Raw genomic sequence first — 17,120 nt, forward strand, 5'->3', positions numbered from 1 at the left:
AAGATCATGGGAGCTGGGGGGCTGCTGGAGATACTGGGGGGCTGCTAAAGATACTGGGGGGCCACTGCAGATACTGGAGGGGCTGAGGTGTGGGATTGGGGGGGGAATTGCAAAGGTTAGGGGAGCTGGGAGGCTGCTGGAGGTATTGGGGGGGCAGCGAGAGGGTTACTGGGGGGCTGAGGTGTGGGATTGGGGGAGCAGTTGCAAGGTCAGGGGAGCTGGGTGGCATCTGGGGCGGCTGGGGATTGGGATTGGGGTTGGAATTGCAAAGATCAGGGGAGCTGGGGGGCTGCTGGAGGTGTTGGGGGATTACTGGAGATACTGAGGGGCCACTGGAGATACTGGGGGGGGGGGGGCGTGCTGTGGGATTGGTAGGGAAATTGCAAAGGTTAGGGGAGCTGGGAGGCTGCTGGAGGTACTGGGGGCTACTGGAGGAGTACTGGGGAGCAGCTGAGGTGGCTGGGGGGCTGAGGTGTGGGATCGGGGATGCAATTGCAAAGGTCAGGGGAGCTGGGGAGCTGCTGGAGGGACTGGGGGGCATCTGGAGGGCTGCTGGGGTGCTACTGAGGGGACTGAGGTGTGGGATTGAGGGTGCAATTGCAAAGATCAGGGGAGCTGGGGGGCCACTGGAGATACTGGGGAGCTGAACTGTGTGATTGGGGGTGGAATTGCAAAGGTCAGGGGAGCTGAGGGGCTACTGGAGGTACTGGGGGGCATCTGGGGGGGCTGAGCTGTGGGATTGGGGGAGCAGTTGCAAAGGTCAGGGGAACTGGGGGGCTGCTGGAGGGCTGCTGGAGGTGCTGGAGGGCTACTGGAGGTACTGGGGGCAGCTGGGGGGCAGGGGCGGGGGGGGGCAGGAGGGCAGAAGGGCAGAGGATACTGGCCCCTAGAGCAGCCACAGCATCCCCCAACACCCGCACCACCATCCCGGCCATGGCTTCCCTGCGGGGTCGGTGCCCAGCTGGGGGTCCTAGGGGTGTCCCCTTGCTGTCCCCAGCCCCCCTGCCTCACCCCTCACACCCTGCGGTGCATGATGCCCCCTCCACCAGCAGCCCGGCGCCTTGCTGCAAGCCAAGGGCATCTCCAACCAAGAAGCCACAAGCCGATAAAACCAAACCTGGTGTTAAAACGCTCGGTGCCACCCGGGAAAGGGCAACCTCCGCATGCTGATGACGCTGTGCCATGGGCTTACACACTGGTTTGTGCAGAATCCCGTCGCTGGGGTGCTGGGAGGAGGTTGGAGACTGGGGGGGTGAAGGGCAAACCCGTGCCAAGCTACGATGCCGGTCCCCATCCCAGCATGGATTTTGGTACCAGACCCTTACGTGTCCCCTCTCCCCACAGTGACCACAAGCTCCATAGGGAGACCCTTTCTAAAATCATGGCTTTAGAAATCCTTAGATTATTTTGGGTTTAAGAAATACTTTTAACACGATAACCTTCACGGATGCTGTAAATGCACCGCACTCTCCGACCAGCACCCGAATCCAGACCCCTCCACCCACTGTCACGCTGTCACTCCCATCCCAGCAAGAGGCACATTTGGAAAAGGATGCAGTGGGCCAACAGCCCTCCCTGCAGAGGCCACCGGGTTGAGGCAAAGATTCATTTATTTCTAGGAAAGCTGGCAGGCATGTCCCCGTTGGCATTTCCTTGTGCCTCAGCCAAGCCCCGGCCGGCAGCAGCATCCCTGCCCTGCATGCGAAGGAGGGCTCTCAAAGGCAGCGCTGGAGAGGAGATCATGCGACTCCGAATGTGACAACTGCCTTTTTCTCCTTTTTTTAATTGTTTTACCAAGTTTTTCTGGCAGCTCTATCAATGTGCCATTATACTTGTGAATAACAAGGCAGCAGTCATATGCAGCATATTAAAGAGGGTGGTTTTTTTTCCCCTTTGTGGACCCGTTTTGGGTGAGCGTGGGTCTAGGTGCCAGCCTTGCAGTGGGTCTACCCTCCCGGGTGCCGCTTTGGGTAGTGGAGCACAAAGGCAAAGCACCGGCGTGAACTTGGGCGCACAACGGGGTGTTGCTGAAGCTCAGCAAATGCTGCTGCCCCCAAAGGGAAAATCCCCATCTCCCGCCCCCCCCCCCCCCCAGCAGCACCAAGCGCGGCTCACTGTTGGCCTCTGCAAACTCAGCCGAGCACAACGGGGAAAAAACTGAGCTCAGACACCTTTTTAGGCTGGTAAAATTGGAAATAGATGAAAATTCCAACTTCTTGCTAAATATGTATGATCTGGGCTGTAAATACTATTTTGCATCGCTAATTATGGTATTGGGTTTGGTGCGTCTGCAATGTGGCTAAATTACACTGCCTGTTACAGCTGCCACTTTGGATTTGCTGGCTCTCAAGCTCCTAAAATTGAAGTCATGACTTTTAGTACTCGTTCCCCTTCGTTTGACAGGCCTGTCATTTATATTCTACGTGCAGCATCCAGTCCTGAGTCTGGTGACCACGCTGCTCCCATCGCAGCCATCCGGCAGCACTCGGAGCAGGGGTCCTTCCCTTTCCCCACTTTTATAGGGGGGGAAATCCCATCTAATCCTCACCGAGCTCCTGCGTATTGCTGCTGCGCAGCCGGGGTCAGCATAACTGTACTCAAGGGATTGTTTGGAGTGTACTCAAGGGGTTGTTTGGCTTCATCACCAGAGCAGGGGTCTTATTATCCAGCAAGAGGCCATCCTCATCCTCCCTGCGTGACCCCAGTGCTGCTCTGCACAGGCTTGCCAAGGGGATGCTGTGTCCAGTGTTTGCTCTGTTCCAGCTCCTGGGGAAATGTAACTTTATATATATAATATAACATAACATCATTTGGTATCATTTAATATAATACAATATGAGGTAACGATAAATATATATATAAAATATATAGAATCAAACACGCTTGGCACCCGTTCCTGGCTTTCTAGGCAGGTTGCACAGGGAAGCTGGCCACGACAGCACGACAGGTACGAGGATCCTCACCCACCCAGTAGCGGTTTCTTGGCAAAGACTTCAAATCCAACCAAAAATTCCTGATGCCTTCACCTGCCTGGCAGGGGAGCGCTAAGGAGCTCTCAGATACCGAGTTTGGGAAAATGCTGGCAAAAATAACCATCCCCAGCCTTCGAGGAGGAGATCGTACGGCTGGAGGGAGTGGGCAGGGGTGAGCAACTGCATCTGCACACCAAAATACTTCTTAAGGTGAAGGCAGAGCCTGTCTGAGCAGCAGCAAACCAGCTTTGCTGTCTGCAGGGGCTTTTCTCTTTCCCCACCCCAGGTTTGCTGCCCGAGCCCGAGCAGCATTTCTCCCCCCATCCCATGCACAGCCCTGGGATGGGAGATGCCTTTGGATGGGGATGGGACGAGCCGTTGTGCCAGATCCTGCCTCCCCTGAGAGCTCCTGGGGGAGACAGGATCCAGCACAGCAGCTGCATGAATCATTCCTGGGACAGACGACCACGATCTCGGGATCTCAGGAGCAGGGCTATGAAGACATCAAGGAAAATAGCACATCCTTTTATTTCACGCCTTTATACCGAGGGGGTTGGTGTTCTCTTTGCAAGCTCAGGCAAGTGTCTACTCAACATCCCAAGGGATTACTCATCTCCTCTACTCTTGGCTTCTAATTAGCAACTAAAGGGGAATGAAATAATTAAATATGCCCAAGGTAACGATACTTGGAAACTTCAGGTCACGTTTCAGCTGGGGGAGGCGGCGAGTAGTTGGAGCAGGTGAGTTTGAAGTCTGTGGGAACCCGAAAGACGCAAAAAGGAAGGGAAGATGGGGGGGGGGGGGAACCAAGAAAAAGAAGAAAATCCAAATTGTACACTGGGAAAACATTGGATTTGTGAGTGGAAAGGATGCCCAGAGTGAAGGTGATACTTAATGTCCGTGCAGGTGTCAGCAGTGCTGGGCACGGTGGGGGACACCTGGGGACCCCCTTTCCCAGGAGGGTCTGCAGGGATGCTGGGCAGCCCCTGACCCTCTCTCGCAGGTGGGGGAAAAGGTAGATTCAAGCCCTTTTATTTCCCAGCTGAAACTTGGTTGGTCCTCACCCCCTTCCACCCCTTGGGGGCTGCAATTCTGCCCTCGTTAGACCTCGAAGTAATTCCCATTAACATTTATGAGAATTTCATGATCAAAAGAGGAGTCAGCCCTTTCATCTTCCAGACATGCCCTAACACACATTGCCTGGCCCCAACACCCCGTACTGCCGGGCGGGAGCTCCGGCCTTGTGCCGGGTCCCTCGGGATGCACACCCCAAAACCCACGGGGAGCTTGCGGGATCAGGCTCACCCTCCCGGACCCAACTGCATGGCATCGCTTCAGCATTCCTTCCTTCCCTTCCCCCTGAGAATAAATGATTAGCAAACCGCCACCCCCTCCGCACTACTTTTTCAAGGGGAGGGTAACATTGATAGCTCATTTCCAGATAAGAAATACGGAATACATTTCAAGCCCTTGCCCGGAGCCATAGGATGAGCCGGCGGCTGAGCCCGGCTCAGGAACCCGGCCTTGGGAGTCGCAGCCCCAGCGCAAGCCGGCTGGGTTGCAAGGCGGCTCCCAAAGAGCCCACATCAAAGCGTGCTGCGGGTTTGTGAAAGCGTTGCAGTATTGCAGGCGGTGCAGTATTGCAGGCGGTGCAATTCCTGCTTAATGAGAACCTGCTCGGCCCCTGCCCGCTGCAAGCGGGCCCTCGCCGAAGGTGTGTTTCTGTTGCTACACAGACATGACCGTGGGCCAGCAAAGCCCACCAAAGAGGGCATTTACCCAGGGCAACGGGACACGCCGTGTATTCGCTGGTGGCTGAGCAACAGGGGAAGCACCGGCTGGGATGTATTTTGCCAAAGCTGCGATGGAGGTGCAGGCAGGGATCTGGCAGGAGAGCAGGCAGCTTCTGGGGAAGGAGTGAGGTGGGAAGGCAGATGATGGGCTTAGCTCATGTCTGCCGCTGAGACCAGAACAGGTCTTTGCTCATGGTTTTCTGGGAAAAAGAAACCTCCAGAGCATGAGGTCACCCCACCGATCCGGTTTCACTCCCAAATGGTTTCCAAGGCTTTGCCTATGCACACGGGGAGCGGTTGGGAATGGCTTCCCGGGGCAGGCAAGGGGTGATTCATCCTCTTCCTCCTCTGCCAAAGGGCTGGCAAGCACTGGCAAAACAAAACGACGTCAGCACCTATTTCCCATGTTCTAAACACTTGTTTATCATCCGCAAATAATAGGCTGAGATACCCGTCAAATGAAAGCCAAACCTGCTTTCTAAGCAGCGACGGCTCCCATGGCTTCCCGCTGGCTTTCAGCATGTCCAGCGTGCTGGGTATCTGCTGGGTGCTAGGGGGGTGCATAAGCCCCTTATTTTCTCTATTTCAGTTTGAAAGGCCAGTCCCAGGTGGGTTGTGGCTCCTTGCACTCCCAGCTGGCCATGGCTCTCCTGCCCAGGGTGCAGCACCAACAGGCAGCTGGAGCAGGCAGAGCTGAGCTGCCCTCGCTGCTGCCACAGCATCAGGGGCACCCCTGGGGTGCTGCTGGCCAGCAGCATCCTGCCCAGCAAGCAGCAGGCAATGGTGAGGGGCAGTGGGGACTGTCCCCCGGGGTCTCCAGGCTGCGGTGTCGTAGCTCCCTGGCATCCCTGGCCATGGTCCATACGGATCCGAGCAGTGGTGCTTTGCCAGTGGAGCCCTGCAGCTGCACGGGGTGTCTCTGGGCAAAGGATGGTCACCAAACCCAGCACTGCTCGGGAGGGGGTGATGAGCCCGGAGTGAGGGCTTGGGGAAGACACGTGCCCCCAGAGAGGGGAGAGGAGGGCCTGTAGTCATCCGCAGGGTCCCCCCGAAGGCAATGTGCTGGGGTGGCTGTGGGAAATCACGGGCAGCTGGAGGCAGGAGCAGGTTCATGATGTGCTGCTGCATGACCATGGGCGCTGGGAGCTGCACATCCTTCAGTGGGGAGTCAGGGCAGACCTGTGCCGGGTCACCTCCTCAGGAGCCAGCGGCTGCCCCTTCCTCGTCACCTGCCTGGCACTGGCCTTGACTCACTGGCACCAGCCCCGGCACCGTCCTGTGGCTTCTGGCAATCAGCCCTGGGCACTGTGGGTGTCCCGGCAACAGGTGCCTCCAGCACATCTTCCTGCAGGTTGTCAGCCTCCTTCACTGCTTTCCGGGGAGCCCTGTCCCTACCATGCCCTGCTGAGCCATTACCCCAGCTCAGCCATCACATCCCATCGAAGAGCGAGCGTCATCTCCGGCTCTGCCTGGAGCGCTGGAGCATCCCGCTGACTCACCCACGTTAATTTGCCCAGCAATCTCGGGGCGATTGCTATGGATGTGCCTGGGGACAGAGCCAGGAATCCCACGCAGGGGACACAACCGCCGAGGGGTATGGCTCTGGCAGGGCAAGGGCTGGTGAATAATTGCCACGCAGGGATCGTGTCCGCTTTGCTCGGCTTTGGGGAGCAGCATCAGGCTTATTTAAGTGGTAAGGAACCCCCAGGCCAGCAAATGGAAGGCAGGGGCCAGGAGGCAAAGGGGGGCTCACAGGGCCTTGTAATGGGGCCATTTAAGCAGCAGGAAGGTCTCCCCGGGGTCCCGGCTCTGCAGCTCAACACCCCAGTCACAAGCTGCTCCTGGAGGTGGCCTGGCTGATGTGTGTCCAATTGACAAGCCCCAGCTCCAGCCCCATCCCAAATTAATTACAGAACGGACCAGGAGCAATACAAGGCCTCCCAGAGCCCTGACCCCCAGTCCTGCATCACCTGGAAGATGCTTTTTTTCCTTTGTGCAAAGGAAGGAAGGAAAGAATTGAGAAGGGCTGGGATCTGAGCTGAGAATAGCTGCTGGAGGGCTTTTTCCTCTGCCCCGTCCTTTTGCAACAGGGATTGCACAGTGCAGCCGACGTGGCCCTGTTCCCCTGCTGTGGACTTCACCTTCCTCCCTCCAGTCTGGAAGAGAGGGACCACTTTGGAGGGGCTGCCTGTCCCCACATCCCTGCGCCACCACCAGCTGGGGACAGGGGCAATGTGCCAACATCATGGCTTTGCCTGGGTGGCCAAGGGTGCCAGGCAGTTTAGGGGGACACAGCAGATGCCACGGTGGTATTGCTGTTCCCCATGCATCCATCGTGACACGGCTGGAAGCACTTCCCTGGGCATATTTCTGCACCACAGGAGTGCTCAGCTGGTTATTTCAGGAGCAGAGCATGTGTGGGACCCCAAGGAGATGTCCCCCCTCTGCCATGACACCCACAGCGCAGGGGGACATGGCTGGGGCCAGTGGGTGGCCACTTGCACGTGTGTTCCCCAGCACATTTGTGTTTCCCTGCTCCTGTGGGAGCAACTGATGCCCTTGGCACGTGCCTGGTCCCTGGCACCATCCCCTGCCATCACACCCCGGTGTATCAGCAGCAGCGTGACGTGCACATGACCCCAGGGCTGGCATGCCAGGGCATCGACGAGCTGCTGCTGGGGCGGCGAGGCAAGGAAGGGGCCCATCAGCTCTGCCTTCCTCACGCTTTTACATGCCCATTTCCCAGCCTGGCCTGGCTGAGCTGGAGGAGACGCCGAGTCGGGGCGCTGGCACCGCTCCCCACCAGGTCACCCAACAAGCTCCAAACATGTCCAGACAGCTGGGTGGTAAAAATACTCCTTGGCCCGCTGTTTCGGCTGGATTAACATCGCCTCCGACAAACCGCCTTAGCCAGGTACCGCAGGCAAAAGCCTGGCTGGGATAAAACCCCAAAGCAAAGTAGTTTCAGAGCGCAGGGCAGCCGGCATGGGGTACCACCTCCACTAGCAAGCACACAAAAAACCCCAGGGGTGAGCAGGAAAGATGCTCCACGGCTGGCAATGCCCCCTGGCTGTGGTGCAGTCCCTCCCTGCACCCAACATCTCAGAAAGCATCTTTTTTTTTTTCTCCCTTCACCCCAAACCCTCACTGCTCTTTCGAGTGTGTGGGTAAAACCCGCTGGAGGAGTTGACCAGGGTGATGGCAGCTCGCCCACCACCCTCCTCTCCTGCACACCCGGCTAATGCTACGTGGAAATTAATTCAGATGAGTGGGACGGAGCACCGCAGCCAGGAAGGAGACAGGGCCCCCGAGGTGCCATGCACGGCGCCAAGGGGACGTGGGTGCCGTCGTCCTGGGGCGCTGGGAGGGCACGGGAGGCTCTGGCCAGGCCAGTCCAGCTTGTTGCTGCTCTCGCTCACGGGGAGGGTGTCAGAGCCATGGGATGGGGTCTGGGGCAGGGACCACATCCCTGTCACCCCACTGTGTCAGCTCCCCATCAGCCCACTGTGCCAGCTCTGGGAGGAGGGCACTGAGAGTTCCCGGCTGTGGTGGCAGCCCTGATCAGTGCACACACACCCCGCGAGACATCTCGGGGCTTGGCAGATTGACTTTAGCAAAGGGCTGGGCTGTGGGGGCTTCCCTGGGTGCACCCCCTCAGCCCCCACCCCCTGGGAGCAGAGCAGCGCTCCTAAGGCAGGTGCCATCGGTGTGATGAGCTGGCCATTCTCTGCACCACCATCCCCCCACAATGTCTCAGCAGAGGGTGACGGTCACCCAGACAGCCCCACTGCTGCCACCAGCACCCCGGGGAGGGGGGACATGGGAGCCCCAGGTCCTGCCTGGCCACCATGGGAGTGAATCAGCAGCGCCCGGGGCAGGTGCGAGGCTGAGCCGTGCGCAGGCTGCGAGGGGCGGAGGGTTTGCACTCGCTCTCACCCGGCCAAGGATAAATAGGAGGTGGCTGCGACTCCTGCCAAAGCTGCTCTTCCCATCGCCCAACGCGTCCAACAGCCGGCATCCAGCCCAGGCAGACATGGACTCCCAGGACTGCCCTTGTGCCACTGGTAAGCCAGGGCTTCCCTCCGCCTCAGCCGCAGGGAGCTGCGGGACCTGGAGCATCCCGGTGGGACCACCAACACTCCCACCCGCCTGCCGGCCCCCTCCGCCATCCCGGTGCTCACACGCTGGTGGGGCTGGCTGCTGAAATCCTCTCCTGGCGTTGCGGTGGCACACCTGGATCCCACCGGGATGTGGCTGGGAATGCCGTGGCGTCCCCACCGAGCGAGGCCAAAGCATCTGCCCCGGCCAGCACTGTGGGAGAGTGGGCGCTCGGAGGGGCGGCAGTGCCCTCCCTGCGGACCTCACCCCGAAGCATCTGCGCTGATCCCCGGGGATGCGGGGATCCCTTCCCACACCCTCTCTCAACCCCTTTTTCTCCTTTTCTCTGTGTTTTAGGTGGCACCTGCACCTGCGGGGATAACTGCAAATGCAAAAACTGCAAATGTACATCGTGCAAAAAAGGTAAGGGGGGGGACCTGGGCCCCGATAGGGGGCAGAAACACTCGTGGGGGTTTTCACTACACATCCCTGGACACACTGAATCAAATCAGGCTCAGCACTGTCGGAGTTAAGTTTATTCCTCCCGTATTTTTGCCCCCAAAGGAGCGCAGGGTGAATTCCATCGCCCCTGCCAGACAATAGGAGCCACCTGGTAGAACCCAAAAGTCGGTGTACCCCTCACTGGCACCTGGGGCTCAGCACAAGGGGATGCCCAGGGAGGAAACCAGCACCGGGATTTCTTCCGGCTACTCCTGATGCTGTCACTCCCGGGCAGAGCCACGTGCGGCAGGGGAGTGGCACAAACAGCGGCTTGGGGGGGGGGGCGGTGAGCCCTTGGGGGTCCCACACCCTCCTGCTGCCTCCCCAGGGACAGCCCTGGGTGCAAAAACATGCTGGGAGATGCTGCTGGGGATGGGGATGATGCTAAAAGGGGAGGACGCAGGTGCTGGTGGGCCACCAAATCAGCCACTCCCCATGGGATCAGCCCAAAACCCACCATGAGACCCCCCCCAGGACCATTCTTGACTGATGTTTCTCCCCGCACAGGCTGCTGCTCCTGCTGCCCGGCGGGATGTGCCAAGTGTGCGCAGGGCTGCGTCTGCAAGGGCCCCCCCTCCGCCAAGTGCAGCTGCTGCAAATAGGGACCCCCAGCTGCACATCTGGGGGTGCCGTACATCTGGGGGGACAGAAGAATAACCTTATTGTGTATGTTTGGGTTTTTTTATATATGTGTTCAGATATCTTTAGTGTTTGTCACTTGTGACGTGTAATAAGCTACCTAAATAAAGTGATGTGTATATAAAGGTCTATAAGGAGCCTGGCATTTCTGTTGGATGGGGTAGGAGGGGAACCTGGGGAGCAGGAGGGCAGCGTGTTTGGGGGGTCATGGCAAAGAGCCTGCATCTTATTTTTGCTCCTTCTAGTCTTCGCTCTGCCCTCCCTGCCAGCACCTCTGACTCTTTGTTTTAACACTTTCCCTGCACAACAAGGTAATTCATAGGGTTTTTTTCCCCCGCCCGGTTGTTACCCAAGGGCAAATCCCATGCTCTCTCCTCCACCAGAAATCCTCGGGGCTAATGAGCAGATCGTTATTACAAGCCTTCACCGACAGTGTAATAACCGCTGCAGCCCTGCCCATTTCCAGGGGTAATGTTTCCACGGCAGGTGGGGTGGCGGGGGAACAGGTTTAGCTTTCCTCCTGGCAGTTAAGTTGAACTGGCTGGAAGAACCACCCTGCTTCTTCCCCCTGCCACCTCTGCCAGCCTGGCAGGGTGCTTCTGTGGGGACCCCCCGGTGACCTGGATGCCCATGATGGGGTACGACACCTGCAATGTGATGTGATGCCCATGATGGAGTGTGATGCCCACGGTGGGGTGCGATACCTGCAGTGGGGTGTGATGCCCATGATGGGGTGCAATGCTTACAAGGGGATGGGACACTCACAACTGGATGTGGTGCCCATGCCAAGGTGCAATGTCCATTATGGGTGGCAGTGCCCATGCTGGCGTGTGATGCTTGTCCTACCCAGGCACAGCCATGACGCTGCCAGGACGCTGCACCCCAGGTGCCACATGGCACTATGCTGCTTCCCAGGATGCACAAGGGGTCCTGCCTGTCCCCACACTCCCCAAACACAGCCTTTCATGGCCTCTTTTGAGCAGCAAACCTTTTTCTGACTTATCCAGCCAGGGGTTTGGCACAGTCAAGGGCACCCCTACCCACTAGCTGCTCACAGTGCCAGTCCCCAAGGGATATTCATTTGCTCCAGCAGGACTCTTACCCCGGGGTGTCCCCTGCGACGTCACCATCACCCCACACCTGTGACAAGTGTGAAGCATGTCCCTATGCCAGCTAAATGTAGGGGAAGCAGGCACGGTGCAGCACCAGCTCTGGAGTTTCAAGCTAAATTCCATCCTGCAAACAGCAGGGTTATCTTTATTCCTTCCTAGCCAGAAAGACTGAAGTGTCAACCATGCAAAAACATTGTCGGTGAGCCCACAACAAGCATGAAGGAGAGGTTGCTAATGGGATTTATCCCCAAACACGCAGTTCAACCAGTGGAGCTGACAGCATCCTTCCAGCCTCACTGTCCCCAGAAGGTGTGCATCGGTCCTGCCCCATGGTTCTGCCCTGTGCCTGTCCCAGTGTCCTACAGCATGTGATGGAGAACAGCCATGGGATGTTGTCACTGCCTGTATGGGAAGTGGGGGCAGAGGGGGGTTCCAGCAGCCCAGCTCTGAGCCCTGAAACCTGTGCTGGCCAGCTGTAGTTCAGAGTTGGACTTGGCATTCCTCCTACATGGGCACAGCCTCGGGATTAACTGCTCCCTGCCAGCTCCAAGAAATTGGAGCACCAGCAGTGACAGGGGACCCCCCCCCCCCCCCATGTGTTCCCCTCTCCCTGTGTTCCCCTCTCCCTGTGGGTGTCTGCCACGTGCCCTGCACCCTGGCATTTCCACAAGCCCACAGCTCGCGGGAGTCATGGCTCATCCTGTTCTGCTGCGGAGTGACTTTATTATTCAGTGGAAATGCCCCGATTGGGAAACACGGTATTTTCCGGGCTGTTTCCCATCCCGGCCCCACGCACGGTCCTGTGGCGATGCTGTGCTGCTCCTTCCCACTCACAGTGACGGGGCCCAGGGCCACGTGCCCCAGGATCTGGCACAGCCCCTCCACGGGTGATGTGCGGGATTCCCGGAAAACTGCAAGTTCTCCTGTTTCCTCCCCCAGCATTGCCCTCGCATGCTCACCCCCTGCTTTCAGTCCAGCCCTGTGTCAGGGTACACGACCCCATTCGGGGGGGTAGGGGGCTCCCTTTTCTTCAAACTGGGGTGCAGCAAAGCTAGTCCCTGGCAACGATGGGGGAGGGGGGTGGGGGGCAGCACTGTACCCCAATGGTGGGGTGCCCGGGAAGCGATTTCACAAGCCGTGTTTATGTGTAGTAAGACCACACGTGCACCGTGATTCCAGCGCTCCTCCTGTCCCGTGGCCAGCGCGATGCCTGCTGGCTTAGCCTCCTGTTTACACTCCCTGGCTGCTGCCTGCAAAAAACACTGCCGGGAAAAAACCCTCCTGTATTTCTGCGAACAAGCACGAGACGTTCTCTGGTGTGACCTCCCAGGGCCACTGACCCGCTCCTGGTCCCAGGGCCACTGGGGGTGACAGACCCCACCGTGGCACCAGTTCCAAGCCCAGGCTTGCCCCGCTGGCAACAACAATGCTAAGAGCACCAGGCGCAGGCGCGGGGACAGGCTGTCCCTGGCCCAGCCGCTGTTTTCCATGTTTTCCATGGCATGTGCCAAGCTGGCCACGGGCATGAGCCGGGCGGTGGCAGCTGGCTGGCACATAAACACCGCAGCAAGGGGGAAAACACATGGGTGCCGGGAAGCTGGGAGTCCCAGCAGCCAGCCATGCCACGCTTCTGCCTACGCTCAGCCCTCCTGGGGGGCCAGCTGAGCACCCCACTCCCCAGGCCCCCCCGGGACTGCATGCCACCTGTATCCCTGGGCCTCCCCCAGCGTGGGGGGCATGGTGCTCCCCCAGCACTGGGCACATGGGGCTGGGAAGGGGCAGGCAGCAGCGCAGGGCTGCCCCAGATGTGCCAGAGTGGCCCATCTCACTGTGCAGATGTGCAGCACTGGCATGGCACATGGTCCCTTTGGCATCTTCCAGCACCTTGGTCCCCTGGGATGCAGCACGCTGCCGGTGGGGGCCGGGGGGCAGGAAAGGGTGTGGGTGGGACCCCTCCATCCCTCCCTACAGTGGGCTGGGAGCCGAGGCGGTGTGCGGGGCCGAGACCCCGGGTGAGCACGGCCCCGGCGCTGAGCACGGCCCGGTTGCGCGCGGCCCCGGCGCTGAGCACGGCCCCGGCGCTGAGCACGGCCCCGGTGCTGAGCACGGCCCGGTTGCGCGCGGCCCCGCCCCGCCGTGTGCAGCGCCGAGCACCGCCCCGCGTCCTCACCCGGTAAATAGCGGGCGGGCGGCCCGGGCCGGTAGTGCCGCCGCTCCAGCCCAGCCCGGTAGAGTCCAGCCCAGCCCAGCCCGCTCCCGCCGCCATGGACCCCCAGGACTGCACGTGTGCCGCCGGTAAGTGCCCCGGCGCGGCGCGGGGGAGCCGGTGGTGCGGCCCCCGGCCCCGCTGACGGCCGCTCTCCCGCCCCAGGTGACTCCTGCTCCTGCGCCGGGTCCTGCAAGTGCAAGAACTGCCGCTGCCGGAGCTGCCGCAAGAGTGAGTGGGGGCTCAGCCCGGGGGGGCCAACCTGTCCTAGGGGAACCCCCCCTTGCTGTCCTGTGCAGCTCCCTGCCCACGGGGGCGCCCCCCTTCTGCCCTGTTGGACCCCCACGGAGACTTCCAGACCCTTGTCTCGTAGGGATAACACCCCCCTTGCCCTGTAGGACCCCTGTGGACCAGCCCTCCAGTGCCCTTCTGCTGGGTGCCCCTGCCCCGTGGGACCCCCATGGGGATCTGCCCCCTTCCCCTGGAGACCCCCCACGGCTGCTCCTCTTTGGTGGGTGCCCCTGCCCCGTAGGACCACCATGGGGATTTGTCCCCTTCTCCTGGAGACCCCTGGTCCCCTTCAGTGGGTGCTCCTGCCCTGTGGGACCCCCATGGGGATCTGCCCCCTTCCCCTGGAGACCCCCTTCTGCTGCTCCCCTTCGGTGGATGCCCCTGCCCCATAGGACCCCCATGGAGACAGCCCAACCACTGCCCCATTGGGATCTTGGCCCTACCCGTGGGAGGGATTCCCAAGTTGTTTCCCACTTCCCATAGTGTGCCCCTGCCCCATGGGACCCCTATCCCTTCCCACCCCCCCTAACTCTTGTGTCCCGTCCCCCCCCCAGGCTGCTGCTCCTGCTGCCCCGCGACCTGCAGCAACTGCGCCAAGGGCTGCGTGTGCAAGGAGCCGGCCAGCAGCAAGTGCAGCTGCTGCCACTGAGCCGCTTGCTTCTGCCTGTAAATAGCCGGCACGCCTCGGGGATGGGGGGGTGGGAGGGGCTCCAAAAAGCTTATTTTTTAATCTTTTGTATCTTCTGTACCAGTGGTGAAACTGGTTGAAAATAAAGGAGTTGGACTGGAGGTATGAGTGCTGCTGTTGGGTTGGGCTGGGGGCTGAGCGCTGCTGGTGGCTCCTGGGTGGGAATGGGCACTTCGGGGTGGGGGCTGCCTGCAGACACACCACACACACACCCCCCTCCCCGCCATGGCCTTCCCTGGGTGGGCTCTGCCCCTTCCCCGGGGAGAAGCAGCCTTCACAGGGCAGGGGATGGACCTTGTCTAGCAGAGATGGTGGCTCTGGGTGTCTTCGAGGTGCTGGTTTCCCCAGTGAGGACAGGTTGACATGCCCGAGAGTGCAGGGAACTCCAGCCCCCTCCTGCCTTTCTCTGGCTTGGTGGCAGGTGTCTCTGTGCCGTGCTGGGGCTCCCCCCACCCCACCCACCCCCGGGCTTCCCTTGGGGTAGGGAAGAGCTTTTGGGACCAAGCCTGGCAGGTGGGAGGTGGTGTGGGCTGCCCTGAGCTGCTGCTGAAAGGCTGGTGGCTGAACCCTACTGGGGATGTGGTTGTCCCGTGGGCAGGGACACACGCCCCAAGGAGCTGGTGCTTTGCAAACCCCAGTCCCTTTGCAGAGCAGATCCACCCTGAAAGGCTGCTTCCCCTGCAGCCTCCCTGTGCCATGCCCCTCCTGCCACGACCATGCCCTCCCAGCACTTTTTTTTTTTTTCCCCAGCCCATCTTTTGGGGAGCTCTTTACTTGGAGCTGCGCTCACCTTGGGGGGCTGGGGGGGTCAGGCAGCCATGGCTATGAATAAACCTTGCATGGGTTAAAGTCAGCGCTCAGTTCCGTGGGTGGTGGGTGCTCAGGGAGGTGTGTGGGCTGTGTTTTGCTTCCGAAAGTCTCTGCCAAGTGAGAGTTGCTGCTTGTGCACTGGAGTCGCTGCCGCCGGCTGGGGTGGCTGCCTCTGCCTGCCCGTGCACATCCCCTGGGTGCGCCCTGCCGCTGAGGCAGGTTCCCAGCCCTGCTGCCAGGGCTGGCACCCCACTGCCATCGCCCCTTTCCTGCTGCCAGGTCTGGCACCCCACTGCCATCGCCCCTTTCCTGCTGCTCTGGCCAGGGGGACCCCTCAACCTGGCAGAGATGTCCCATTCAGCCCTTGGTGGCCAGGCCCAGGATGAATTTTAGAAGCAACAAAATGTGGGGGTAACCCTGAAATGGAGGCACTTGGATAGCAGCGTAATTCCTTTTTGCCAGGCTGGGTGGCCCAGGGTGAGGTGTCTGCAAGGGGGGAGTGTGGTGACACCAGTACCCAGGGATGCTCTGGGCACCCTGGGGAGCTGCTCACCCCTTTGCCAAAAGTTTGTTGGGCTTCAGCACGTGGCTCTGCAGCCTAATCGGCACCCATCCTTTTTGGTGAGAAAAGCAACACCCAGCTCAGCACCCATTTGCCTTTTAAATGTGTTGCCTTCTTGCATTAGCGTGTCTTTTGGCTGAGCAGCCTCCCAGCACCACCTGTTGTAACAGAGGCTTAGCACTGGAGACAGAGTCTGACGGCATGCCTCATTCCCAAATGCATTTAAAAAATAATAAATCTCATGGGGTGAGGGTCTGCTGGAAAGCGGGAGTGACAGGGGGCTGGCACAGTGTGGTAGGGCTGGGACCCCAGCCACTGCAGCGGAGGGGCTGCAAGCTGAGCCCCCGGGACTGGGTGCCTGCATCCTGTGCCAGGGACAAAGCCAGGGTGCAGGTGGGGTTTCCCCTCTCAGGAAGCACCTCAGGCATCAACCGCCAGGGTGGTATGTGGGCACGCACCTCCGCGCCCTGCTGCTGCCAGCCCCCCGCCTGCTCCTCCTGCCTGCGCGCCCATCTGGCAGCAGCAGCAGTGCACCCCCAGCCTCAATGCCCTTTCCAGCCCCCTGCCCCCGGTGTGGTTTTGGGTGAGGAAAGCCACAAGATGGGTGGGATGGGTGGGATGGGTGCAGGCACCCACGGGAGGCACTGGCCTGTGATGTACCCTGCACATGGTGCTGCCCACAGCTGCTTGCAGGTGGCGGGGGGCTTTCTGCTCCTCTCAGGAGTATTTTCAAGGGAAACCCCTGCTTTTTAATGAAGCGGGAGCTGCTCTCAGCCTGCACGCAGTGTTGTTGTGGCAGGAGGGTGACGGAAATCAAGGCTTGATGCAAGAGCGTGCTTTAGCCAGCCTCTGGAAGAAAAGCACAGCTCAGCTCGCAGAGGTGGTTTGAGGTGACGTGTGTCTCCCCTGGGCACCCGGGGGAGCCAGGGCAGAGGTGTCCTGGGCACGCAGCCAGCCTGGCAGCCCGGCAGCAGGGTGCAGCACCCCGGGGGCTGCGCTCAGCACCGCCTCTGGCTCTGCACAGATGTGTCTTCATGGCCCTGGGTGGTGGGTGGCACGTGTGCTGTGCGGAGGGGACAAGGCACCTTGTGCACCCTGTGCGGACAGCACACGTGCCCTGTGCAGGGGGGAGCACACGCTGTGCAGGCAGGATGCGTGCCCAGTGCAGAGGAGCCACGCACCGCGTGCAGAGGGGACGAGCACCCTGCAGGCACGTGACAGGCACCCTGTGCAAAGGGGACATGCACCCTGTGCTGAGGGGACAAGTGCCGTGCGCAGAGGGGACGTGCACCCTGCACAGAGAGTAAAAACACCCAGGGCGGAGGGGACATGCACCCTGTGCAGAGTAAATACGCGGAGGGGATGGGCACCCGGTGCGGAGGGGATGGGCACCCGGTGCGGAGGGGAAATACATCCTGTCCTCAGGGGATGCGTACCCTGTGCACCCG

The 17,120-nt window shown here is 60.2% G+C and overlaps 2 protein-coding genes across 2 annotated transcripts; both read left to right on the plus strand.

The window, feature by feature from the left end:
- Positions 1–8,658: 8,658 nt before the first annotated feature.
- On the plus strand, positions 8,659–10,137 carry LOC101920589 (metallothionein-1). Its single transcript, XM_005233477.3, has 3 exons — positions 8,659–8,829; positions 9,221–9,286; positions 9,872–10,137. Exons 1-3 carry the CDS (start codon positions 8,799–8,801, stop codon positions 9,964–9,966), a joined length of 192 nt encoding a protein of 63 aa, XP_005233534.3. The 5' UTR covers positions 8,659–8,798; the 3' UTR covers positions 9,967–10,137.
- A 3,113-nt stretch (positions 10,138–13,250) lies between these two features.
- Positions 13,251–14,401, plus strand: LOC129785720 (metallothionein-2). Its single transcript, XM_055819167.1, has 3 exons — positions 13,251–13,410; positions 13,487–13,552; positions 14,167–14,401. The coding sequence occupies exons 1-3, from the start codon at positions 13,380–13,382 to the stop codon at positions 14,259–14,261; spliced, it is 192 nt and encodes a 63-aa protein (XP_055675142.1). The 5' UTR covers positions 13,251–13,379; the 3' UTR covers positions 14,262–14,401.
- Positions 14,402–17,120: the final 2,719 nt, after the last annotated feature.

The sequence above is a fragment of the Falco peregrinus genome, chromosome 14, assembly GCF_023634155.1.
Source record: "Falco peregrinus isolate bFalPer1 chromosome 14, bFalPer1.pri, whole genome shotgun sequence".
NCBI lineage: Eukaryota > Metazoa > Chordata > Aves > Falconiformes > Falconidae > Falco > Falco peregrinus.